The 27,988-nt window shown below is 42.9% G+C and overlaps 1 protein-coding gene and 1 non-coding gene across 3 annotated transcripts; one reads left to right on the forward strand and one right to left on the reverse strand.

Moving 5' to 3' along the window:
* Positions 1–27,371, reverse strand: LOC6727426 (nicotinamidase). 2 transcript variants are annotated; one of them, XM_016175617.2, is made up of 7 exons: positions 27,096–27,371; positions 11,330–11,497; positions 10,225–10,411; positions 2,056–2,160; positions 1,252–1,386; positions 732–1,172; positions 1–656 (listed from the first exon to the last, which is right to left on the reverse strand). In XM_016175617.2, exons 2-7 carry the CDS (start codon positions 11,413–11,415, stop codon positions 537–539), a joined length of 1,074 nt encoding a protein of 357 aa, XP_016033994.1. In that variant the 5' UTR covers positions 11,416–11,497; positions 27,096–27,371; the 3' UTR covers positions 1–536. The 2 variants fall into 2 exon arrangements, with proteins under 2 accessions (XP_016033994.1, XP_016033993.1); XM_016175616.3 differs by lacking the exon at positions 27,096–27,371 and adding an exon at positions 11,646–11,754.
* Trnav-cac lies at positions 26,275–26,347 on the forward strand. The gene has a single exon. It is a non-coding gene; the product is annotated as a tRNA-Val (tRNA).
* Positions 27,372–27,988: the final 617 nt, after the last annotated feature.

Genomic DNA, 27,988 nt, shown 5'->3' on the forward strand with positions numbered 1-27,988 from the left:
TTTGACTTTCACACTTCCATCGTTTTATTTGAACATTTTTAAGTACATACAATATTTCTCACTGAAGCAGTTGTTCTATTTTGTTTTAAAATAAATAATTTTCTCTACTTATATATTTGTTGGTTGTATATAATATCAATTTAATTCAAACAGGTGCAGCGCACAACATTAAGAACCCTTAGTACTTCATTGCTCTTGGAATTGTATTTTATGGTGCTTGGGTTATAGAGAGAGCTCGGTAATACTTAAACGACATTTTATTTACCTCAATATCTCCGTAGGCAAGAACTTTGCACTTTGCGTTTTCGATTGTTGTTAGTACTGTAATGTCATGTAAAATCCACATGGATAACAGGCTTAAAAAAGATTTTACCAATTCTAGAATGTTTTAGCAAAAGCTAGCCAAACTACAGAGGCACTTCACAGGTGATCTAAACTAATCTAATCGAAACGCTCTAACCGTCGACTACACAAAAGCCTTTTGTCTTTTTATATCCATGAAAATAAGCCTAGCGTGATTTAGTTGCCTCTCGCATTTAGTATGAGGGCCTGAAGCCATTGCGTTGCGAAAGAACCGAATCGGGGCTCTTCAGCTCCATGGCCAGTTTGTAGCCCAGTTCAGGACGACGATCCCGACCCTCGGCCATTGCCTTGACCTAGAATAAAAAATGAATATTACGAATTAGAAAACAATGATTGTTAGTTCTCGGTTTAAAAAGCGTGGACCTCACCTGATTGGTGTGGACTATAACGCCATCGCTGGTGTTGACCTTCTCCTTGGTGTGCTCGATGTCGTGGACATCCGTACCCCGGCAGCAGTCGTCGATGAGGATGGTCCTGTAACCGGCGGACAAAGCATCCACGGCCGTGGCGCCAACACAGACGTCATAGGCCAATCCGCACACATAGATATCCGTGGCGCCCTTCATCTTCAGCTGGGCATTCAGAGTGGTATCCGATAGCTTCTTGTTGTCCCAGAACACCGAATACGAGTCCACCTCGGGATTAGTGCCCTTGTACACCTTGATGCCGTGGTCCACCACCTTGAGGTCCTTGTGCAGCTCGGCTCCCCACGAATCCTGGACGCAGTGACGTGGCCACAGGCGCTGCTTCATCGGCGGCGGTCCTGCGAAAATGACCGTGTCAAACACCTTGGCGGAATCCGAGTCCAACTAAAGAGCGGGGGGAGATGACAAAGCGGATGTCTGTTAAGTGTCCGACACTTCCGTTCAATTACCATCGACGTCTTACCGAGGAGGACTCGTCCATGGGGCGCATTTTGACATTATCAATAAATGAAACGTGATCGCTGGGATGCCAGTCCAATGAGTAGAATACGGCATCAAAGTCCACTGTATCCAGCAGCTTGTTGATGGGCTCTAGTATCTGCAGTGAAGGTGAGGTTGGGATAAGAAGCTGGTTAGGAGGCGGTGGCACTTTACACACAAAGTCAACTTGAGAGCCGGGCGGAGTCCATAAAGCGACGAGACGGAAGTGCGTGTTATTAATTTTGACAAATTTTCATGTACCAGCCACAGAGCCATGTCAGTTGCCAGATGGAAATGGAAATGGAGTGGGCGTTGGAGTGGCATTGCGGGGCACTGAATGCGAGAGCGAGCGGGTACGAGAGATCTCGACGACTTCCGGCGTGTGTCGCAGCGCGGAAGCGACTTAAGTAAAGCATATCCGCTTCCGCCTCTGCACTCCCCCACTCTTTCTCTCTCTCGCTGCCTCTCGCTGTCTCTCTCCTCCATCTCGCTTCTTATCCCTGGAAAGTATCTGGTATTGAGGTCTGACATGCAGAGCGCCCATCCCCCAGGACCAGCTTATCCTCATCATCTGGAGCGGCAATGACTTTGGCTCGAACCCGGTCCGGGCCGGGTCGGGCCGGGCCAGGCCCTTCATTTTCATTTCTTGTTACGTTTTACTTTTTTATGTCCTTCCGTCGTCGCCGCTTACCGCACCTGTCGGGGCTAAGCTGCTGGCCAGGTAGCTGCCACATTAACCACCCGAAAACCCCGCCCACCCGCATCCATTTGTGACTCCGGAGCTCACCTCGTGTCCTTGCTGCTGTGCACTGCAATTACTTATATCCAAGGAACCACTTATAAAATCATTTTGTACATCAACAATGAGGAACGCGTTCACCGGTCGCACAATCTGCCAGAGAAGAGGAGAAAAAAAAGCGAGAGATGGTGAGTATCACGAAAATGTTACAGCGGGAAACATGAGCAGCCACGAAAAAAAGGAAAACAGGAGCAGGGACAACGGAAAAATGAAAGAAAATTGTAAGAAAAATTGTATGGGCAAAGTAAGTGAAGCAGGCGCCACAAAGGCGGTACGGGGTGCAAGGTGAAAGGAGAGGAGAGGCGAGGCGAGGCAAGGGGGCGGGGCCGTTTCTGGGCGGACCCAGAGTACCCGGAGCACAAACATGAAAAGCTAAAAAGAAAATTTGTATACATATATGAGCTCTGCATTAGCGTGTGCGTGTGTATCGGACCCTTTGTGTGTGCGTGTGTGTGCTCTCCGTCGACTGATGAGTTTCTTTTTTCGCCGACCGGCGTTATAAATGCGTTTTAAATGAAGTAAAAGCCAGTCAAAAAATAAGGGAATAAAAAAAATAGAAATCTAGAAAATCATTAGGTACAGGGAATTGTGGATACGCTTTCTATAAAAAGTAGGTAAGCCAGGTCAATCTTTTTTGATATTTTGTATTCATATATAAAGAATCATATTAAGGGATAATTATTAACAATGGTTGGATTTGTTTTTACCTACAAACAAATTGTAAATAAAATGTTTGCAATATGATATTAGCTTTAATTTGATATATAGGTCGTTTCATTGTCTTATAAATTTTTCCTTATTCAATGCAAGTACTTGTTGCTTCAAGGAAAATAACATTGAATATTGTGATGTTTTACTTCAATTTAACCCAATTTAAAGTTTTTTTGTTTAGATTTTTTGGGGCCAATCGTTGTTTTTCATCCATTAAATTTCTATTTTTTTGTAGAGCATCTAAATTTCTCGTACAAACTCACGCGCAGACTTTGGCAAACACAGACGCACAGGGAGCAGCTCGTTAGGTTGTCATTGCTATCTTGACTGGCAGCAGGAGCAGCGGCATCATCAACAGTGTCGAAAGCATCATCAACAGCCTCAACCCCACATCCCCATTTCATCCCCATCCCCTTTCCCAACTGAATTCTGCTGCTGATGCTCCTGCTGCCGCTGCCGCTGCCGCTCATCCTCGTCCTCTGTCGCATCCTCGTGGCTCACTGTAAGCTGATTATGTTCGAGCATATTTAAAATTAGTGAAGCGCTTTTAATTTGTTATTTATGTGCACGCTGATTATGAATGATTATGATCTATGCGCAAACACAGACGCAGTTGCAGCTCCTGCTCCTGCTTTTGCTTCTGCTCCGGCTCCGGCTTGTTGTCGTCCTGCTGCTCCTGCTGCTGCTCCAGCTCCGCCAGCTCCTTTTGATTTGTGTTGTTTGGGCTGGCAGGGCATTTAAAATATGTCATCCAGCTAAATGCCTTAAAGCGCTGGAACGTGAGCTGCAGCTGCAAGGATCCACAAGCAGGTGAACCAAGGAGTTCTGGGCAGCGGGGAGACAGCGCTTAAGCAGTTGATGATTTATCACCATGTTGGCAGTCGCACTTGCCACTGGGATGCAACCACTTTGGATGCCAAGAGCGGAGAAAGGAGATAGCAGATAGGAGGCGCCAGGCGGTAGAATGGAGCCCACAGTCGAGAGGAAGTGATTTACATTTACATGGCGAACATTCTCAACATTTTGAGAATAGTTTCCAGCTGAGGAGCAGTGGGCAGGGGGGCTACTGCAGCCAGATAATAGCCGGATCAAGGTAGTTAATGTATCAATTTAGCCAAGTTCGTGTGTGTCGGATGGAAACCGAGTGTCTAAGTGAAAGGAAGTGTTGGGTAATTTGGGTTCAGGGAATGCCTGGGAAGATTAAATGCCCGGGCTACGAGCAGCGACAGGATCTGCTGCTAATATGACAATAACTCCTGCTGAGAAAATGTTCTCGGCAAGATTGGTTGCTCATACGACACGTTGTACGCGATACCTTACGTTACAAACTCAAGCTGTCCGGAGGCTACTCGGGGTTCTTGTTTAATTCAACTACAAATCAAAACTAACCCCTTCTCACTCAAAACTCAACTCCAAACAATTAAGCCAGACACATTAGACAAGCCAGGGAGCTGAGCCAAGTTAATAACTGGGGGCAAACACGGCCAAAGCCACAAAAGGCTCTGTATAAACGGGATGAAGGTGGAGACGGAGATGGCAACCCCGCTGTCTGCCGCAATTTGCACATCAAGTTGCTCTTCGCTCACCTCAAGAAATCAGGGGCAGGCTTCCAATTACGGGCCATCGGGCACAGATGCTACCCAAGATCCAGCTCCGTCATCATCGCCCATCATCGTCCGGCTGCTGCAAAACTTGGCAAATTAACACGCTCCCCATCCTCAACTGCTGGCCAATATAAACAAGTGACCTCTGGGCCTTTGTTATGGCACAGCCCCCCGGAAATCGGCATCTTAATTTAAAGTTAAAACTATGAATCTCTGATGAATGAGGCCGCCGCACTTCCCCCTCCACAAACATGCTACAGTTAAATTAATTATTGAAGGCTAGATGGTGGGGCTCAACCACAGGTTGGTTTTTCGGGGAGGATGGAAATTCTTGGCACCTTTCCGTAACCACAGCAAATCTTAAATTCAAATTACACTTTAACCCGAACAAAGAGAACAAGTTATAGGAATAACTTTGTCAGATCCACACACACTCTTGCTCGGGGAAAACTTTCTTCTTTCGGTTCGACTCAATTTCGGTGGGAAATAAATTTCAAAATCCGTAAAACCCAGAGCGTCGACGTTTTTTGGGGTTACCGGGAACCACCAAACCCAGTCCCAATCCCAATCCCAAATCGGGCGCCCAGGCCAACTTCAATTCATTCAGGCAGACAAACTGTCAAAGTGTTCGTGTGTCTATGGGTTTTGAGCCAAAAAAGTTGCCAAGCTAAACGAGTGACGACGAGACGAGAGCCACGAATCGAATCGAATGGAATGGAATTCAACTTGCTATTGAAGTATGTGCCAAAAAGGCGAACGTGCCGAAGCCAGACCAGACACACCCACATGGCAGACTTGCCATCCATATATATATATATATATATGTAGGTACATATATTTGGTATAACACATATCCCCAAAATGTACACCTTTCGGGGGAGGGGCAGCGGAGGCAGGTGCTAAAGCAATTTCCGCTCCGAAATTGTTGCATAAGTTGGTGGCTGCCAGTCGCCGGAGACTCCCAAACGTACATACATACGTACGAGATATACATATATATGGGAAGAGATATATATATACAAATATATTTCGCATAGGCAGACAGTCCTCATCGTCCTGACAGTTTTGTGGACTTGTGGGCTGAACCGGGCTGGGGCTGACAGTTGCTGGAAAATTACATTATACAATTTATGCGGCTGCCAGACAGCCGGGCTGAGGAGTAGGAAGGTGGGAGCTGCAGCCGCCAAAAGAAGTGAAAACTAACTATAAATAAGCGCCCAGAACTTACGCTGCTATTCGGGTAAAGGTGGCTTGAGTTCCGACAGAACTTATGGATGGTGGGAAATTGTTTTGCTGAGCCGATTTCGATTAAGGCTAAAGTTTGGTAAGGCTTCTGCAAAGGTATCTAGTGGAAATGGGTGGTGCACCTTTTTTCAGACTTAAGGCTTATCAGTTTGATGCCAAAATGAAATAGAAATACTGCAGAAATGGTTCATTCTTTAACAATAGCCCGCAACAACACTTTTTAACGAAATAGGTTGGGTGATTCCAGATAATAAATTTAATGTTCCTTTACCTACAATAAGTTTAATCATTTAGCGCATTTGAAAAATCATTAGTTGATTTATTGCCATAATATTTTAACTGCGCTAAGAACCTGAAAAATTTCCCCGCAATCACTGGTCACCCAACTGACAGGAAATCAAATTGCAGATTCTCGTCCTTTTTTCTCCAAATTTACATTCGCGCCACGACGGCCGGATTGGCCGGCCGTAGTTAACCTGTAATTTATCGTATTTTTTCGCTGATTCTGTTCAAGAGCTTAAGAAATGGCGACTCATTTTTCAATAAAGTCCAATCAACTAAAACCAACTCTCCGACTGGTCACTAAATCAGTGAATCTGGCTCCTTCTGGTCATCCTGGCCTCCCTCTCTCTCTGATTTCCTCCTCCGCTGCTGTTCATTTCCGGTGACTTTTTCGGGGGTATGTTATAAGTCATTAACTTTCTAAATAATCGCCGCAGCGTGTCAACTTTGGTCGTTAAACTTTCATCAGTCGGCGGTGGAAGCAGTGGAATCGGCAGGGCTCGACCGCCAGGGGAAAATCCAGCAAGCCAGCGACCAGCAAAAATTAAGCTCGGAAAAATTGGGCTTGGAATCGAGCGGGGCAAGCGCAGGAAAAACTGAGCAAAATTTATAGCACGATATTATTTTCCGCTCGGTGAGCAGAGAAGTTGTGAGGCGACTTTTGGCACTCACTGTAATTCTTCTGCCCGCCAAGACATAGAGCTCTCGCCGTGTCTTTTTCGGTGTTGGTGCGTAACTGAGCACAAAAAAATGTCCCACATTTTGTGCCATAAATGAAGACATTATAAACGACACTGTCTGCTTTTGTGTCGCTGCCTGTGTGTTTGTGTGTGATGTAAGTGTGTTTGTGTGTGATGTAAGTGTGTTTGTAAGTGGGGGCCAAGATTAACGGTAGACATTGTAAGACACTTAAAGCTGTTGAAGATTTTTGAGTTGCTTTATGGCCAGGAGGTTCAATGAACTATATGATGATGCCTTGTATGATATATGACTACCACGCCCACAACCCACCGCCCAACGCCCACGCCCTACTGCGTATGTGTGCGTTTCCACAAAGGAGCAAACGAGCAGGTGAGGTGGCCATAAATTTATTATACGAGAAATAAGAGCAGTTTAAAGAAATGAAATATTTACGAACAAAGGAGCCCGAAATGAAAAAACGGCATGTATTTGTACCTGAAAAGAATGCCTCTCGCAGTCAATTGAAAGGGCCGAAAATGTCAAAGGGAGGCCGCCCAAACAAAAGGAATAGATTCGCATTAAATAAAGTGCCAGGCCAGCGAGTTTATCAGGAAAACGCTGCGTTGTATATGTCCTTTCACCTTTGTCAATTAGTATTTTAAGCAAAGGGACCCCAAAGAACCCCAAAAACTGAAACTTCACCTCAAGGTTTTTGTCCCTCGTCAAAAACACGGCTCCCAGAAACGTGAAAGCCGCAGCTTTTCACGCTCGAGGCACTTTCCACATTGGAACACGGAAAACCGAACTCTGTGCAGTTGGTTAAAAAACATTTTCTGCACATTTAGGCACATAAATTACGCACTTTCGGGCGGGCAAATGCAAACACAATAAAAACATCAAAACGAAAACGCGCCTCATATTGAATTATGCTTGTAAATCAAAATTGGGGTAAATAATGGACAGACAGTCGACGGCGACTACCTTTCACATTCAAATGAATTCTGGACACGCGCAATCATTCGATGGAGCCACGGTCGTATTATTTCCATAAATTTGCTTTCATTTCCATTTCCGTTTCCGCAAGTTCAATCGATTTCAATGTGCAATCCCGTCCACACCGATATATATACACACATATATATAAATGTACGAGTGTATTTATAAACAGACAGCCGCAGGAGCCGCAAAATATTTAGCGACCGATGCAAATGATTTATGGCGTTAATGTTCTATTTATGCGTTTATTTAATTTGCGTCTGTGTGTGTGTGTGCCAAAGTTTCATCCTCATAATTCTAAGCTAAACCGAAACCCTCCGCCTTCCGCTCGTTCGTCCATCAGTTGATTTGTTTATTATGCAAATTTTTGGGCTTGCCTGTTGTTTTTCCATTTTTTAGGCTCTGCGCTTCTCTTTCTGATTTCTGGCCATGCCCCCCGCCCATCACACAAACATTAAACTGCAAAATTACCATTCATGCAATTCATGCGGAAATACAAACAAAAGTCAATTTTATGGGGCGGCATTTTTCTGTCGTTTTTTTTTTCGGCTAAAGCCCCCTTCCAACTCGACTTTATTTTATTCTTCGTGCAAAAACTGCGAATGCGTAAGTAGGGTTTCGTTAGGGGCTGTCATTTTTTTAAGTGTTGCCGTTATTACAATATCAGCTGCCGGAAGATTTCATTCGCTCTGCTTTTTATACGTTAATAAATTTTTTATACAATATTACACAATTTGGTGTGCGCCAGCGGAAGGGGCGGTCCCTGTGGGCGGGGCTAAATGGCATATCAAAAATAAAATGATTATTCTTTTCCTCGCTCCCAAATAATTTGTCGCGTGACAATGGAGGGCAGGACTCAACAGGCAACGGCAACACATCGGCTGCCGCCACCACTGCGTATACGTAATGTGGATGCGTCTGTGGGTGGATTGTTAAGAGGAGGTCATCAAAGTTGATGCCTCCGTGTGGTAGGTGGACAAAAAAAAGAAAATACACTGCTGGTTTACCATCACATAACATAAAGCTACGAAATATACCTTATATAAATGGTAGAATGATACATGATTAAATCGAAATAAAACGAAAATCTCTGCCCTGAACACCTTTTAACCATTAACAAAATGCAGAAGGTCTTTAGCAAGTGTTCTTAAGTCCTACGTAACAACATAGTAAAATTAAAAACTTAAAGCAGCTTAAATGTATTTTGTATATCAGGTGGAAGCTCATCATTAAAAGTTTTTCTGTCGGGAAGACTGCCGAGAAAAGGGTGGAAAACTTTATACATTGTGGAAATATTTGAGTATTAAAGAAGTTTCAGGCAGTTACAGGTATGATTACCTTTTCTCTACGTGCATCATACTCTATAAATCCACTTTAAATGCCAAAAACAATTTAAGGAAAAAAGTCAATGAAGCTCAGTGTACTAAAATATGTAAAATATAAATTCTGGATAAACTTACTCTACAATCTAAAAGTACACGTAAATGTAGAAATGAAACAGGAAACACCATCAAACGAAGAATCTAGTAGAGATTTTGGCCCAAACAAGCAAACAACTCGTTTTCTCCCATTTACTTTCACATAAAATTTTATTCAGATTGTTTTATCAATAGGCCAAACTTTTTAGAGAAAATTTCTCGCCGAACTTTGATTTCCACTCGAGGAAAAGTAGGAAAATCAAAATCCGCCGAGTTTCAAGTAGCTTAAAGCCGGCTGGTGCAATAAATAAAGAAGTCTTTGCAAATTGGTACCATCACGTACGCAATTTTATGGCAGCGACTGTGGCAAACAAAGTTGTGATGCGGATGGAGATGTGCAAAAGTCATAGACTACAACAATAAAATTATTTGAAATTTTTTCTGCCCATTTCTATTTTAATATGCTGGGGCGGAAGACGGAGAGGACTTGAATGCAACTTGGTCCATAATTCCCAACATCCAGTTCCCAGTTTTCTGTGGCATTTTATTTGTCACGCGTTTTTATCTCTTTACGTGCGGTGTCTGGCCACTGTGCCAGTGTGTGTGTTCGTCTCTCTGTGTGCATGTGTGTGTGTGTATCTGTGTGAGGCAGTCCCGGCATCGGATTATCACATTTGCATATGCCGCCGCCTGCTGCTTCTTCTTTGTGACAGGCCAGCACAATGATGATGATGATGATGGAATGGAAATGGGGATGCGGATGCGGATGGAAATGGGAATGGAGATGGAGATGGTACGCGAAATACGAAATGCGGAATGGAAATGATGATGAAAGCATCCCTGGGAGACCCATGACGTGTGACATTCGCTGTAAGCGACATTTTACCGCTGCCCAATCCTCCCCAAATCCCCCCAAATTTCCTCCCCGTCGGAACTCCTTGGGACGGCGACTGATCAGGATTGAATTACACACACAATCCGAGTAGTCGGCCACTTTGATTGCAAATTTTAGCTTCATGTGTGTGGGTTTGGGTGTGTCTCTTGCTGGTGTCGCGATACATGTTGACAAATATTTTATTATCACATTTTTTATGATTTTACGAGTCCCCGGATATGAATCACTGAATAACGCAAAACGTTAACCGCAAAACAAGAATTCATAAATAGTGCGAGAAAAAAAGGCAACAAGGACGTGGCAAATACTCTCGACTCTGGCTCACCGTTTTTATCCACTGGTTCCAACAGAATTTAAACTCCTCCCGGTCGATGAAGCCATCGCCATTCGTATCGAAGACGGCGAATATCTGCTCAAGGCGCTCGGGGGGCACATCGTAGATGAGTCCCTTGTCGTTGCGGAACAGAGCTCGACAGATTATCGAAAATTCGGCAAGACTCAGGCGGTCATCACTGGAAAAAAATAGGATAGAAATGCGGAAAAACCCATGTAAGATGATAAGTGACAAATCGTTAAGAGTTCAGAGGCAACGGAAATATAAGGAATAAATTACCAAATGGGTTTGACTAAAATGTGCTTATAAAGTTTACTACCTTCAGTTTTTAGTCATCAATTAACCAACAAATTTTGGTATTATTTTATATTATTTGTAAACATCCTGGCTATATAAAGTAGACAGTTTTTCCAAAAAGAATCGTACGATATATTTGTTTTATTATTTTCTGTTAAGTTATTAATTAACTTAAAGGTTGTCCATTTATCAAAAACTCGACGTAAGCCAATTCGCTCTATCATACGAACTTGTAAATTGGGTTTTCCAAAGTCGAAATAAAAATCGAAGTGCCTGACAGAGCGTTTTTTAACCAGACACATTTTATTTCAGCCATTTGCATTTATTGATTCACTCTAAAAATTTCCCATATAAAAAGACTCAAAATGTCAATTAGAAATAATGCACGCCATTTTACGTTGGACAGTCTGTTATAAAATAAATTAATTTTCCATTTGCCGGACGGGAACTAAAACATTTTAATGGTTGTTTATTTATTTCAAACGACCGTGAATATGCGTCGACTATATGTATATTTCAGCGGAGTTTTATTATTTGTTTATTTGTTTTGCCATATAATCTACTTTGCGGCTTGTGGTGCCAGTGTGTTCAGAAAAGCCATACACAATTATAAAGGCAATTATATAATTTTGAAGGGAAAATGTTTAAAATAAAAAACTACAAAATGATCTGCGTTCCAATTCGAGATTATATAATTACAGGATTAATTTATAAATAGTTGATTACTGACGTGTGCGTGTAATTCAATTAGTCGGAAATGCCTTGGATTTCGCGGCACTCGTCGCTTCTAGCAACTCACCTGTCCTTGTCGAATGCCGTGAAACAGGCGTCCATTGCTGATCCGTTTGAATCTTCGATGACAATTGGCGGTGTAGGTGAATCCATAACGGCGACGATGTTGCCAACGTCCAAACAAAGCCAACGAATCCAGCAGCGAACTCTCACTTAATGAAGCTCCCGCAGCCAGCTGCAAGTTAAAGTGAAGCCATCAATAATAACAACCGCACACACAGGGCCACACACGTAAACACTGTTGGGTGGAAAAGCTATTTTTCTTCAACAGAGTGGGTGCAAGTGCCACCCAGCCACCCAGCAACCACCCACCACCCACTCACAGAACTCTCTGCGCTCACGTTGTTGTTCTTGTCACTCTGGGCCCGGCTTAGCCCGCTCAGCTCGAACGCTTGCCAGTTACTGAAAAACTGGCTGACTCGCTGGCTGACTTCCTTCTGCTCGTTTCGATGGCCAAGCGCCGCTTGCCTTCCCATAGTTTTATCGAATAAACAACAGAAACGACCGTCCGCCCGCCCCACGATTCCACAGCTTTTTGGCCAGGCCAGGCCAGCCAGCCGGGGCATTGTCATGGCGACGACGTCATCTTGTGGTTTATTTTATTTATTTGATTTTCACCGTGTACGGGCTGCGGCACTCCCACACCCACTTTCCCACCTGCCATACCGCCCACTCAACCAACCATCCATATCCATCCAAGCTTTTGTGGCGGCGCCCGCAGACGATTACCTGGCGTTTTTCCTAATCAAGGAAGTGCGCATTGTACACTGAAGCAGATTTATCTGTGCTCCCCATATTGTGTCTACAACATTTAATGGGAGACGGGCATTGTTTAAGTAATTTAATTTATATTTGCACTCAACGGTAACGTAATATGTGCTGCAAATTTAAAGGCTGCAAATTGATACAAATTAATATCGATTTACCCACCTAGACATCGAAAATAATCCAGGTGGTAATTCATTTACGCGTTAACATGTTCTGACACAAATTCAAGGTAATGTGCAAAAAAATATTTATCTGAAATGGAGCTTTTAAATAAATAAATAAAACTTTTTGCCAATAGTTTACAAAGTCATTTTGCTATCAAATAAGTGTTCTATTTAGTAATTGTTACGTTTAAAATATAAATCAATATGTATTAAATTTAACGTCTATAAATTTCAATTTCATTTAGCATTTTTCATTCTTGATTCTTACATTTATGCAATATTTAACTATGCAGTCCTATCGAATTGCCATTATTTCTTTCCCTGTATGTGCAGTGATTTCCTGCTGTTCACCATAACTTCTCACCGGATTTTTGGGGCAAAGTTAATGGCGGGACACCGGGAGGCGAATATGAAAGTTTTCGACATTTAGCCTCGAAATGCGGGCCCTCAGAACGTCAGGAATCGGAGTTGATTGTTGTGGATATGTGAGAGGTTTTGAAAAGCGTCAAATAAGTGAAAGAAGTTGAAGGATCCGAAGAAAGGAAAGTTTACGGGGGCCAAAGGACCGAGGTACAGTTGCGCACGGCGCTCTTGAGTTGCCATCTGCTAACAAGGCCAATTGCGTTGGCTGCTTTGGCATTTCTGACTGATTTTCCACGCTCGAGTGTCAACTTTTCATCTAAGTTAACAAGGTAACTCGGCATTTGCAAAAGCTTCCACTCCCTTTCTTCCGCTTTTGTTACACTTGCCTTTTTGAGATATTAGTTTTTAAGCCTCGCTTCTCGGATTTCTTCTATTTGAGTTTCGTTTTACAAAAAAAAAAAAAAAATCTCCTTTGGCTGCATACATTTACCTGCTGCAGCTTATAACATTTCCATTTTCCCAAAGCCTAAACCCCTTTGCCGCATTCCTTTTCCATTCGCCCGGTAAGCCACAAAGCCATAGATTTCCATTTAACTTTTAGTCCTATTTCATCCAGAGCTCCCAAAGCTAAGCTCCCAACATTGTGTCCTGCTCCAGCTTCTGCCATTTGGCCATCCTTCCTTTTCTAGTACAACTAATGCGCAGCAGGCGATAAATTTAAATTTGGACGGCAATGTATGTGTGTTTACTTAATATTAAAGATTTATGCACAATATGTTGGCTGCACAAGGTACAAAAGGCAGCAATAAAATAAAAAATATGCCCATGATTTATGTGGTGGGGGGCAAAAGTCTAAGGCAAGCTGTCAGTGATCGCCGAATATCGCTTTAAATTGCCAAGCAAAGATGGATAGCCAGATACAATAACAAGTTTGCGGTTTCATTTGGCCAATAACTTTTGGCCGGAGATAAACAAACATAAACATGAACAAAATGCCAGCAAGCGATAAAAATGCGCATAATTTCGCTGAGCTCGGCAGAAAGTTTGTCCAAATAAACTTAAGTACAACTCCCAACCTTAACCGCCACCCTCCGGGTTGAAATACAAACCGAAGCCGCTGCTCAGTCAGAGGCGCCCCGAAACACACTAATTGAAAACTATTTTTGGACGGCAGCCCTCCTGGGAGCCCGGGTATCCCTGGGTTTTGTGGGCTTTTGAGCCTTGGGTCTCGGGTTTCTGGCTTCTGGGTTTCGGGTTAATATGTAAATGGCGGATAACGCGAAATGTGCAAACTTTGGCTGCGAAACAATTTACGCGGCATTAAGCGAAACGCGTGCGCACACCTCACCTCATGGACTCTCCAGCAGATTGCTTTCGATTAAAGTTGTCGACGTCAAAGTCATTGACTAAATAAAGAGCATCCATAAAAGCGGCAAAGTAGTTAGCCCCCCACCCAACCAACCAAACCGAAACAAACCAAACCAAGCCAAGACGGCCAAAAAAGCTGAAGAAAAAACTTTGACAATTTGAAAAGACGGGGAAGGACGAACGAAAGTTCCGCAAATGAAAGCCAGCCAAGCAGCCAGGAATAAGAGAGAAATAACGAAGCCAGCACGTGTCCCGATTATGAGTTCCACTGCCAAAGGTGACAAAGGGGGTGGCATTTTCCAGGTGGCGCTTTTCGGGGGTTAAAACTTCAGTTGCGCCACGGAACAGATTTCAAGTTTGCCCCCAATAGATTTTGATGGCCATGAATTGCCGGCAACTGCGTGATACTTCAGAGCTCTGAAGGTTAAGCAGTTTGAGCTTGTGGTGGAAACGTTTTTTTGGGGCGCTTTTAAAAACACCTTGAATAGGGGGGTGGTGGTGTTCCACAAATGCACTTGAGCAAATACAGTTAATAAATCATTTTGTATTCTATATAAAATAAGAGAGTAAGCCTTAACAGATTGTTAAAATGTATGAAAACTGAAGATATATTTTTCATTTGGATTCATAAAGTAAGAATAACCAGTTATATCAAATCTAACTTAAGTGCTAATCACAACGGTGCGACTTAGCATCAACTTGTTTTATCAATTTTCATAGCAACTTCCGCCGCCCTGCAACGCCAATGTATCCGCGAGGCACTTGAAAACTTCTAATGCTCTCCGCGAACACGAAAAAAGTGGGGAAACTTTAAGCTGCCGCCATAAGTCAGCTGGCAGGGGAAGAGCGGATGCGGATGCGAATGCGGATGCTCCATCCGGCGGAGCAGAGTAAAGGCGCTCGGGAAAGTGGCGGAGTGGGCGAAAGTCTTGCATAATTTGCCTGCGAAGCGCTGAAAAGTAAATTACCGCCTAAGACTTCCTGTATTTGTTGTTTCGGCAGTGGGCGTGTCAAAAGTAGCTTGTCACGGCGATGGGATCAGCTAATAAACCACGCATCTCGCATCCCGGGCCACAGCTCAAGCAGCAGGAACCGATGAGCAGACGCGGCAGACAGACACAGGAAGCCAGGAAGCACGGAACCCAGGGCCAAGTGGAGCATTTAAGAGCAAACGCCTTTGGGGCTCGTCAATTGAATTGCCAAAAAATTTAGCAGCTTCTGCTCGGCTGGCTCTGGATGGGGTGAATTGGGTGAATTGGGTAGGCCCAGATGATGGAAAATGGGGAATGGGAATGGGGATACGGGGTAAATCAGGCAGCGGTAAATTGGTATTAAAGCGAATTGCCTATACCGAACTTCAACCTGCATGCTTTTCTATAAGGCAAAAAACGCAATCAAAGGGCATATCTTTAAAATACATGTCTTTTGTTATAAACTTAATCTGAACTAGTTTGTTAGACCATAAGTCTACTCAAGTCTTTTAACAAAATTGTCTTAAAACGTGGAAGGAAAAGCATGTTTTCAACAATTAATTCATTTTACTGCTTTTGATTTTCAAGAAAATGGCTTTATGCAATATCTTTGGATTTTTATAGATTTTTTTCCAAGTGCACATAGGGCTGGGCCTTCTATGTGTGCTGCCTATAAAAGGCTTTCAATTTTTTGTGCTGTCTGCTGGCGCCTGGTTCTTCTCGTATAGGTTTAATGCAGGCACGTCAGCAGCAGCAATTTGGAAAGGAGCAGCCGGAAAAGCAGAAGCAGCAGGAGCAGCGATGTGGATGGTAGCGGCGGCAGGATCAGAAGGACGACAGGCTACGACATTGATGGATACGCAGTTAAGGAATGCCGAGTCAGCCTTTGCCTGCAGTAGGTGTCAGTCAGTTCCTCAGTTCGTCAGTCAGTCATCACAGCCTTCCATCAATCCATCCACCCGTCCATGTATGGGTGTGTGTGTGCCATGGGTGGCACGTGGTTGGCTTTTATCACTTGTTAGTATCTAAAAATACGTGGCCCACATGCCGTCTTTCATTTCATTTCAGTTGGTTCGGTTCAGTTTGGTTTGGTTTTTCGTTCGGTTTTCCGTTCCCAGCAACTCTAGCAGCACCTTCTCTCTCTCTCTCACCTGAACCGCGCTTAAATACAAAATGATAAATTGCCATTTTGACTGCGGTCCCTGGTGCGGCCTCCGATCCACAAAACCCCCCCGCCCGTCAACCTGGCCGCCCACTTTGACCCCCGGCACTGCAATAACGCAATGAACTGAACTCCACTCCGCACCACTCCACTCAGCTCCTCCGAGTCCCAGTTTGTTTTGGCCTCGAATGCCTGCTGCTTTTGCTTTTTGGCCTGCAAACTGTTTTTGGCGCATTGGCTGGGCTGAAAAATGTTGGCGTTACGCGCCGCTGATGTCGACGCCCAGATAACATTAAAACGCGAATACGTGGCTTTGCAAACACCAGGACCACTATGCCATGCCCCCTCCCACCAATATCCATACCAATACGCACACCAATGCCACTACCACTACCACTGCCACTGCCAACACCAAGACAAACAGGCACGCACACAGGCACATCTGCATGCCCAGATGGAGAAGATATGGAGGAGCGTTAATGGGCCGCCTCGGATCGTTGATTCTCGAAGGCGAGGAGGGCACAGTGGTGCAATAGTGCCAAATGGAGCACTCTGCTCCTGGCCAACTAATGGATTTGAAGGAAATGGTATTGCTAAAAGGATAGGAGCCTCGCAGATACATTTTTAGATATGCCCTTTGCTGGTGCTTTGCAACTTAAGTCAAGTTAAGATCCAGCTAATAAAGATAGAATTTAAATGGTAAAGTATTTCCCAGATCCTGAATAATTTAAAAGATACTAGCGGCAAACCTCTATTTTTAGTTCAAATTGTATAAATCTAAACGTATTGGTAACAATTTGTAATTGAAATCGTTAAATTGAAAGTGTTACTGAAACTATTTAGACAAAAAGTCTGCATTGGGCCTTTTATAACTTTTGAGAGCCAAAGGTCACCACACGAATGTCAAATGGCAATTGAAGTTCACAGAGTTTCATTAGGTTTTCAACAGCTAACTGCAAATGCACGCAACCTTTGCCCGATTTTATTTTAATCTTCATTGAAATCGCACTCGACTACGGCTTCCCCAGGGGAAAGTGACCCTCCTTGGCCCATCGACCATCCAATATCCAGTGATAAACACTTTGCCGCACTCTCGGCCACCTCGGCCGGGTTAATATGGAAGCCATCCACACACAATTACCCATAAGAACCCTTTTGGCATTACACCAGCTCTGCTCAAAGGCCATGAACACCACATCCACATCCTCATCCTAATCTGACATTGCAGCTTATCCCCGAAATAAAACGATGGAGGAGCCAGATGGCATAGGGGTTCCATTTTGGGATAGCACAAAAAAAAAAGAAAGGAGAAACCACTCACCGCTTAGCCAACTCAATTTGGTGGCCATCATTGCAAACGGCCAAAAACACGGACAAAACAGTCGCAGCAAACTTCAAATGGCAAATGGCGCACAACTTCATTTAAAAGGCATTACGACAAACATTTGGCCAACAACTCCAGCAACGACAACAACAATGCCAGCGCCAACAGCAAGGATAACAACTACCGGCAGGACAACAGTTTGCACCTTTTTCGGCAAAAGCGTTGACATAAACGCCGGCCCATTAGCATTTTTTATGCATTAATGACAAGCCACAAAAATGGACACATCGTCATGCATATGAATGAGCCGAAGGAGGCGCAGGATACCTATCAATGTGTGAATGTCCCAGTGTGTGTGCATGTGTGTGTCTGAGTAAGGGAGAATGACTGTATCTGCCAGGACAGTCGTGCTTGTGTGTGGGTGTGGCGACAATAGACACTAAAACTCATCAAACGAGCGAGGGATAAAAAGGGTCGAACGCAACGGAAGCTGAATTGGAGGGTGCCCTACATACAAATTAATTGAACTGCTTTCGACTGATTGCAGTCGATTGATCGGAATTCTCGCTCCAGAATTTTAAAAACGCAGTGTTTCACTGGATTCCTTTACAACCCATATATAACTAGCCAATTTATGAGTAGTTTACAGAAAATTAGTTTCTCCAATATGGCAGAACTTTAATTTATATAACTAACAGCTCATAAATCATCTCTTAACTTTCAATTACTACTTCTACTTGCAAAATTTTAAATGAAATATATATTGAAAACAATCCATTTAATATAATACTGATCGCTTAACAAGATCGTCTACAAATCAATTTGGAAATTTTTCCAGTAATCCCCAAATTCTAGAACCTATTAAAAATCAAATATTTTTTCAAAAGCCAATAACTTTTTGGCCAATGTGCCTGGCTCACACTTTTACGACCTGTCCGTGGCTTAATAAATTCCGGCTCTAAAAAGCGGTGGAAAAAATATTTTTGACAAACTGCGCATAGATGGCGTACGCTGAGATAGATGACGCCTGTGTTGATAAGCGCTCCCAATTGCGGATGTTTTGAATAATCGATGCTTCCTGCTTGCCATGCATACGTGTGTATGCGTACGTGTAAGTGTGTGTGTGTCTATGTAAGAGTGTGTGTGTGTTGGTCCTTGTGCTGGCTGGGCTGTGTGTTTGCCCAGGCCCTAGTTTATTTTCCTTTCTATGGCAAACTTCGCTTTTTTCGCTGATTTTTTCACATAAATTTCAATTTTGAATCGCTGGCATTCTGCATTCATATGCAAAATTTCTCTTTTCTCGTCTCCGCATTTTTATTTGCCAATTAAAAACAGCCGCAGGCTCCGTCCTCTAGAATCTCCCAATCCGCATTGCTGCCGCTGCTGATGCTGCAGCGTCGAATTTAAATACAAATTGTTTGCAGTTCCTTCTATTTTGGGAGGAGGCACTCTGGGCCTTAGTGTTTCTCCACCTGCAGCGGACAAAAGGCAAAGCCAATTGCAGGGTGTTGCATTTAAATTGCACATTGAACTTTGACGTTCCGATAGCAATGCAGAGGCAGTCCCCGAAGCGATTGAAGATAGTATCTGGCAGTTGCAGCCGCAGCTACTGCCTTTCATCCTTCCAGTTTCGCCAGTTTGTCCCGGGAAGCGCAATTTATTGGCCAAATATGCAAGCGAAACGAACTGCAGCTAAATGCAAGCAAAATGGTAGCCATCGACGGGTTAAGTTCCCACATAGCCTTTAAAACTGTAGAACTTTAATAGTTAAAAGTTTCTAATATACTTTTTTTTAGTTAATTGCCTTTGCACTCCTTTAAAAGGTTTTTCCAGTTGACCTATTTCGAAACACTCATTTGTGGTCAAAGTCAAAAAACAAAACAAAGCAGTTCGTATCATATTACTTCCATTTGATCTTTAAAATCTTTCAATAAAAACCAAATTTTATATTTTTTTTTTGTTGGTAATATCTAGCCAAGCTCTACTGTATCTATAAAGTTTGCCTGGGCACGTGTTGTTAGCTTACGTTACTGATTGCGTCATGAAATATTGAAAGATTGTTAGGCAAATTGCAAAAGGATTGGTTGGAGGCGTCCCCTGTTTCTATGGCAAATGCAGGTCATGCATTCAACTCGCAATTTATTCAAGGCCATTCCAGAAATCTGAAAAGGTCACCGCAAAGTGACTGAGATTTCGAGTAATTTCACTTCCAATATGGCAACCAGAAATAAACTTGCCGTGGCAATATGCCTTTCTAGAAAAAGTCATGAACTATGCACATGAGCCAAAGGAGACATTTAAAGTGGATGTTGTTTAAAACATGTTTCCTGGTGAACTACGAATATGCAAATTAAGGATAAATTTAAACTATATTATGAACCCTAATGACATACCTAAGTTCTACATAATATGTCTGCTCTTTAAAACTCTGCAGGATGTAATAGTGAAGCGCTAGGGATAGTCCTTTCTAGGCATTATATAAACCGAGGCCGAAACCGCTTTGTAGAACGCACATCCAAAGAGATAAGTACACCCTGTTGTGCACACGCATTCAAATGGGCATTCAATTCAGGTCACTGGCCAGGATGCCGAGAATTTTGCCCGCAGAGCGGGATGAGCGCCATTGATTTGATTTGATTTCAATTTCGGGCCACTTTAAATTGTCTTAACCCAAACGCAGGGTGGAAAAACTAGATAGCTATAGGCAGATAGGTCCGGACTCCGGCGGACCTTTCTCAGCGATTTGGGCCAGATAAATTAAGTAGCTTAGCAAGACAAAAGGCTGAGGGAGAATGGTCATCGAGGCAAACGGTTAAGCTGCTTTAAATCAGAACCCCCAAAAATATCCTAGGCCAGCCGCCCATCAAACTAAGTCGTTTGGGGAAAATTGGGGGAAAAACTAAAATAATAATAAGAGAGCGGGGGCCGGGGAGGCTGGCGGAGAATCTTCGTTCAAGTGGAAGCAGCTGGTTGATTGATTGATTGATTTAAATTAAAGGCATTAAGCGGTCGGCCGGACGTTGGATTTAATCGATCAAGGACACCAAGGAGCGGCACAATTTCCCAATTGAAAATTACTTTATGTGCGCCTACGGCTGCTTAACTTCATCGTAATGTCATTTTCGAGCCCTTGGACCGGGACACTTCACTACAGGCTCAGTTCATCTTATGTCCTCGTATTTTATGACACAAACAGGCGGCGCCTGAATTTACGTGGCTCCTTTGGGCACCATCGCCTTTCCTCCGGCATACCAAATAAACCAACAAATCAATTTGCCAGGTGCCAGGACACGGACGTCAGGAGCTACGCTTAGCTTTATTTCACTCTTGGCCGAGATTTATGGGCCGAGGGCGCGTGAGCTGGAAAAAAGCATCGGAGCAGGCCGAAACTCGAAGATGGAGAGAGTGTGAGGAGCCGGCAAATTGTTTTTGTCTTTCCTAAGGACTTCTTTTTTTTGTGCCCTTCTTAGCCAGTGGCAGTGGCAGAAGGGAAAAAGGACAGTTCAACTGCTAGTCGCTGGGCTTTTGCTGACCAGTCAGCATTTATTATTTATAATAGTCGACGGCTCACCTTTTTTGCCTAGCAACCTTTCCTAATAGATGGCACCAATCCCAAACCCAGCCCCAATCCCAGCACGAAATTCCAATCCCTGGCCAATCCGCCACCACCCACTAGAGCACTTTGTGCCACATTCAATTGCTTTACCGGTTTGTTCCTAGCCGGGCTTCTTTTTGCTCTGCCGGTATTGCTATCAGTAAACATTTTATTGTCACACACTTGGCACAAATGGGACATCGCCGGCTGCCACCGACTACCCGGTTTCCTTGGACCCACAGTTGGTCCCCAGAATCCAGTTTCCAATCCCCAATCACCCACCACAAGTCGGAGTCCCTGGCTCGTAGATCTGGGCTCTTATGCGGCAATCACGGCAGCAAACAGTCAACAATGAGATTTGTTTTTGGTTTAAGAGTCTAAGAGCTTTTCAATGCAATCTGCAATAGTCAAAGGTAATTCAGGAATCAAGTGAGTGCTGTAATGGTTTTCTATTCTGTTCAAAGAATTCCATAAAATATGGTAGCTAATAAAAATTCTACTGGAATGCTGTGGAAATTGCAGCTCGTAATAAAGGAGCTGCCAAGGGGAAGAACTATAATTTAAGGCACAAAGGTAAGCGTTTTGTGCATTTCGCTTACTATTTTTGAAAAGGATCTCGCTATTGCAATTTAATATGGCTTTTTAGCAGCGCATTGTATATTCATATTTTATTAAATCACTTCTTAAAGTATTTTAACAAAATCTTCATTGGATAACAAAAATCTTTAGGAATTCCTTAGAGATTGTTGAGAAACTCTTTTAAAATACCACACCCACTCCGTGCAGCGTGTCCAAGGAACATTATTGTTTATTTATCGTCTTAATTCGCTCGTTCTCTATTCATTTTTTCTTTGCCCATCGATTTCCTGCCAACGCTTTTTGTGATATTTTCCTGATTTTCCGATTATTGTTGTTGGCCTTTCCACCCAAACCTCCGTTGGCTTACCTTTTTCCTTTTTTCATGGTCTGTTAAGCCTTTTCGGTCATTTGACTTATTGGTTTTTGCACTGCCCTCAGTGGCGAGGCGAAAAAGAGATTGTAGTCCGACGGATTCAGCATAATGCAACTGGGCAGGAGGATTCGGAGCAGGTGGGTGGTGTGGCGGGTGGTACTTGATGGGAAATGCGTTCATACGTAGCCCTAGGCTGCAGTGGATCTGTGGACTGTTTGCCCACCCAACAGCCCAGCCACCCACTCACATGGAAGGGGCGGCGTCTGTTTGTCTTGTCCACTTCCCACGGTCATGTGTCCTTCCTCCCTATGCATGTGTGTGTGTGTGTTTGGCCACACACAAAGATAGCTGGGTGTGCGAATCTCTAAAGAAAAGGTCGCCATGGCGTCCAAACACACAAGCAGCCAACACCACACATAATGGAGGAAAATATGTGTTGCACAAAAGAAATCGGCGAGTGAGTGCAACAAACAACGTATCAGGTTACACTCTCTGTTTATAGTCACGAGCTGTTTGCCACACAAATTTGTATACCATTCAAATTGATATAAATAATACAGCGCACATGTCCGCAGCCAGGATAGACAGGACATATATTATGGAAATGTGATTTGTGGTGCATATTTGTCTTTGAAAATTTGAGATATTTCCCTCTTTCATTGTTGTGCCAATCGGTTTACGAACGGCAATAAAATTGTGTATCACGTTATATTGCTGTATACTATTAGGGATGAGGAATTGAGCCTTGCAGAAAGAATACTCGTATCAAAGGATGCTGCAGAAAAGTAAAGAAAATCCAAATGGATCCCCAAACCAAATAAATCGTTAAAAAATGATACATATTCCCTAATGACAAGCCATAAAAATGTAAAATAGTAAAGGAGAAGGACGGAAGCCATGGTCTAACTTATAGACTTAAAATATTACGAAAGAGCTGTGCTATCCTTAATAAAAGTTCAGAGTTATCCTTTTGAAAAAGGCAACTAATTAGTGTACAACTAAGAAAGCGGTTGGAATCCCAAACAGGTTGGACTATTTCTTTTATAGCCAAACCCTGCAAAAGTCGAGAACTTTTTACTTCCTTCATTTTCCCCTGCAAAGTGCAAATGTTTTCTCCATAAAATATGAAGAAAATTTTGATTGTATAATTTAATTAGTTTCAGCACTCAGCCGGTGGAAGGGAAACTCCATAAATAACCCATTAAGTGGCCGCGGAAACTTTATCTGCCGTCGATGGTAATCATCCCAGTTAACCGAAACTGCCGGGACTTCAGTCCATTTGAGTGGCTTCGTTCAATTTCAAACTGTTGTGGGCAATTATTGTAAGTTTTTCGCTTGCCATTCCATCTGTTCTCAATTTCGCTTTAAGTGCTGCCGACGCTGCCACGCCTTGTTTTCAATTAAATGAACACACCCACCGCCCACCAGGCACCACCCACATCCCGCCACCCACCGGAGCTGTTCCCAATCGCTGGTTTCATTATTACCGAGTTGCCAAATACAAACAAGCCAAAAACAGAGCAAAAACAAAGAAAGCGTAAAATCCATGAAAATTGTTGCCGCAATATTGAAAACGCGCCGTATTTGGGTCTTCGTCGCCCCAAGTAGCCCGCTCCATAGTCCCTCAGTACAAATTGAGCAACAAAACCGCCCACAGCCCACCGCCCACTGAACACCACCCACCGCCTACTCCGTTGGAAAAGCAAGAAAAACAATCGGCAGCAGATTAAGTTCATGCCATGCTGCAGTTACATTTACAGTTACAGAGTTCCAGGACGACCCCCTCTTTCATATTCATTTTTGCACACACTTTGTGTTATATGTGGGCCAAAACAAATGTTGCCCGAAACCGATTTTCACCCGAAACTGGGGAAAAACCCATTCTGAGCATCCTTTCAAAGACTCTTTCAGCTTGCGCTTTTCAGGATCATTGGCAGCGGGTTCGCAATCGTTTTATGTTTTTTTTTTTTTGTTTTTTGTTTTGCGAGGGCCTGAGCAAACGTTGCGAAAATATGTCACAACATTTGTTACACATTTTCGGGTCAATTTTTTATTGCAACGGGCGACTCGACTCTGCATAAGCCAAGCGCCACCCACATGTTCCGAAATCTTGTCACAGCTGCTGGCAACTGCCTTTCGCTGGGAAAACCCTACACACACATCCCAAAAGTCCCAACCCCAAAATCCCCTTTTGCTCCCCTCGTCGAGTGCCATTGACACTAGCGTGTCTTTCAATTAAAATCCATTCAGCTGTAAAATCGTAAACAGTTTTGTGCAGAGTGCTGAACACCCCTGGGTCTGCTGATAATGGTGACGAGGAAACTATTTTGTCACTCTTAAAAATACATTGATAACCACTACAGCCAAATAAGAAGAAAACAAAGGCGATCTTCTGTTACTCGAAGTTCTAGCTGTGTCCTTTAAACGCGCTTTTCATTTAGGTATAAGGACATATCTGTATGTATTATTCAAATAGATGAACTCTTTTTAATCGGGCTCCATAAATTTGAAACAGAATCTTAAACCCAAAGAAGACATTTTCAGAAATTGAGTAAGATAATTTGAAATTCCGCCATAACTAGCTTTCTTTTAAATATGCTGCTAAAAAAGAATTAAATCCATTTAGAAATGCCGTTAATGATTGACTTTCAGTAGCTATCTAATGCTTTTCTTGCCAATTGAATTTATAATAGATTTTTGAAATGACCAAAGCAGTGAACCTGCGTGACAACTCAGTATGCCGGACTACTGATTGGCCTTTTAGCTACTGGGTATCAGCACGCGAGGCAGCCTGAATGACTGCAAATTAATTATGCACAACAAACAGATGACCCCCAACCGGCGAACGGCGACCCGTGTGGCAAAGACAACAGTATATGTACATTTTCCATGTACTATGGCGCAGCACAACAACGCCAAGTCCGGCGTCTGCCGTCCGGTTTGTCCAGTAATTGTTGCTTTAATTGTTGTGCAATCCCCCAAACCCAAACCCACACCAAAGCCGAATCCCAATCCCAATTCAAAAGCCGGAGCTCGGAACCCCAAGAGCCCCACCCAAAAAGCCGGCACGAATCAGCCTAAGCTGAGGCAAAAAGGGGATGGAATGATCGGAGGCTGCTTCGCCAATGTCGACCGCAAATTAATTTACAACGTAAACTGCAAAATTGAAAATTATGTTGTAATTACTCAATTCTGACATTTTTCCCATTGACCCAAATTTATGGGGCCGTGCACCAACACCAACTCATAAGCCACACACATACACACACACACACATACTGGCGCACATACATATTCAACGCAAGAGTTGAAGGCGCTTCCTTGTGGACGCTTCTTGGCTAAGCTCTTGGATTTACTGGCACTGAGAGAAAATACCCTTGAAAACCTCAATATGTCTGCGATATGTCTGCGATACTACTTAAAAAACGAAATAGCATATTTAATTTGCGTTTATAAATCAAACATACTTAGCCAACTTGTGCAAATGCACATATAATAATAACTTTATGTACAATACATATAATAACAACTTTATTTCGCCAAGTGTATTATGTCTGGCCTCAACCTTTGTACCAATTTAAATGCGTAATTATAACGAGTGCCAGAGAGCAGTTAGAGTCCGTTCTGGCCTGCATATTAATTACGTTCACGGCGCCGCACAAAAGCGGAGTCCTGAAAGCCAGAAAGGGGAGGAAATCTTGGCAGGACCAAAGCAGACAATAGGAATTTTAATCAAGGATCAGCGTGCTCGAATTTATTTAAAGGTGGGCCATCGGAGCACCCCACCCACAGAGTGCTCCGCTCCTGGCCCCATGGCGCTCTGGTTGGTAATCTGGTCAGCGTGTTTCAGGCATGCCATGAATGCCTTGCCTTACCTTGCCCCTTTCCCAGGCCCTTCTATTCACAAGCACAAATGCCGGCCAATTGTGGGGCTCCGTGAAGAGGGGACAAATAAAGGCTAATTAAGAGCGGAATGACAAGGCGAAGAAATGGGTTTTCATTGTTGCTGCCAAGCTCGGGGGCAATGGTATTCTAAGATGGCACAAACTCTCGATCCCAAAGAATTTAACCTGTCTTCTTATAAATATACTCTATACCTTTCTCCGTAAATCTTGTTAACTTTTATTACCTGCAACATTAAGATGAAACTATCACTGCAGCCTAAAAATGTGAATTCAGTCAATTGGATTTTGTATCAACTAATCGCGTCGGGCTAAAAATAGAAACCAAAATTCCATTACCATCGGTTTGCCTCTGACTGGCCTTAAGCGCCCATCTCTTAAGAGTTTCCGTAGTGTAGCGGTTATCACGTGTGCTTCACACGCACAAGGTCCCCGGTTCGAACCCGGGCGGGAACAGTCGAAAAATTTTTTTGTTCCTTTTAGAAAATATTTTAAGGTGTTTTTGTTACACTTTGAGCGAAAAAATAAAAACTTAAGTGAGGATTATCTACTTAGATTTTTCATTAGCCGTTTACTTCTACAAGCAAACACTCGATTTAAAAATATAAAAAGGCTTATGTTAAACACAAGTCCACAATGTTGTACTACGTTTGTATTTAAAGAAATCATAACTTTGTTCAATACGTAATATCTATTATTTTGGGATAACATTAAATTTCACAAATTTTCACATTACAGATGTGCCGACTTCCCAGTCAGAGGCGTTTAATTGGAATGTAATTTACATCAGCACAATGTGCTAGTATCTCCTAGTATGAAAAAATACATATTTTCATATATTGTATACTCAGTAAATCATTTGATTTAAAATTTTGCTCGTCTAAAGCCGTATTCATTTTTATTTTGAAGATTTGAAGGGCTGGAGAAATGTTAGCTTGCGCGGACAGTTAACAGAATCATAAGCTTCAGTACCGGCTTTACTTATGATATGTATGCTGAAGCTCCACGCTTGTGCTTTACACTACCCAACAAAGATCGGCACCCAATAACTATGCGATCGAGAAAATAAAACGATTTCAAACCTTTCAAACTTTATTTTACCAGAATTCCCTTGACTTTTTTGACCCGCGTTTTTATACTTTTTCATGAATCACACACACTCTTTATTTTCCGTATAAGAGAGCTTTCTCTTTTGGCTACTTACCACGCGATAGTCCAAAAAGCTTTGCATAAACAAAACACTCAGAGCTTTCAGAGTCCACGCACAGAATGTAGTAGCAATGTCAAATTCGTGATTATCAGCGTTAATTGTACAATATTATGATTTATTTGAGTTGTAAATCTTCACAGCAAGCACAGGCTGTAATTATACCACTTAGAATTCGTTGAGGTAGTCGATTTGTTGAGATAATACAAACATTCCCGAGAAACTCGAAGAACTCGCCGGTTGGAGGGAAAAATTCGCGTCCGTCAGCTGTGAAAGCTTATTGCCAACTGAGAGAACCGGCATCGAGGAAAAAGCCTTATGCAATTGCTCACGTTTGTTTACCAAGTAGTTCCCAGTAAGTGATAAATAATAACCAACGGATGAATGAACTTATCACTTAGTCACTTCCCCATTGATAGTTTCCAGAATTGAAGGGCATAGCTAATCGAAATTATAGAATTATAGCCCCCCACTTTATTTCATTGACACTCGTAATTCCAAAAGTTACAAACTGGAAATAATTGTTTGGCGCTCCCACGCTTCGATTCAAATAAACTGAAACGATTACTATTGTTTATCCAAACTCAATTAGCTATGGATCATTGGCTTCTGATTGCGTAAGATCATTTAACGATTTTAACCTCTACAATACTGTGAATTTTCTCTAACTACCGCATAGTTTACGACCATAGATAGAAAATGATTTTAAAATCGACATATGCCATATAAATTCAGGCTCATCATTAAAGAAAATCTTGCTAAGGAATGCTAGCTGCCAGTAAGATGTGTTACTAGTTAGCAAGACACAGTTAATTAGTAAGTCACATCTAAAGCAGCAGCTTAAAATACTAATTCATTATATCCAGGAAATTCAGGTGTCTTGAACCACG

This window comes from Drosophila simulans, chromosome 3R, assembly GCF_016746395.2.
Source record: "Drosophila simulans strain w501 chromosome 3R, Prin_Dsim_3.1, whole genome shotgun sequence".
Lineage (NCBI taxonomy): Eukaryota > Metazoa > Arthropoda > Insecta > Diptera > Drosophilidae > Drosophila > Drosophila simulans.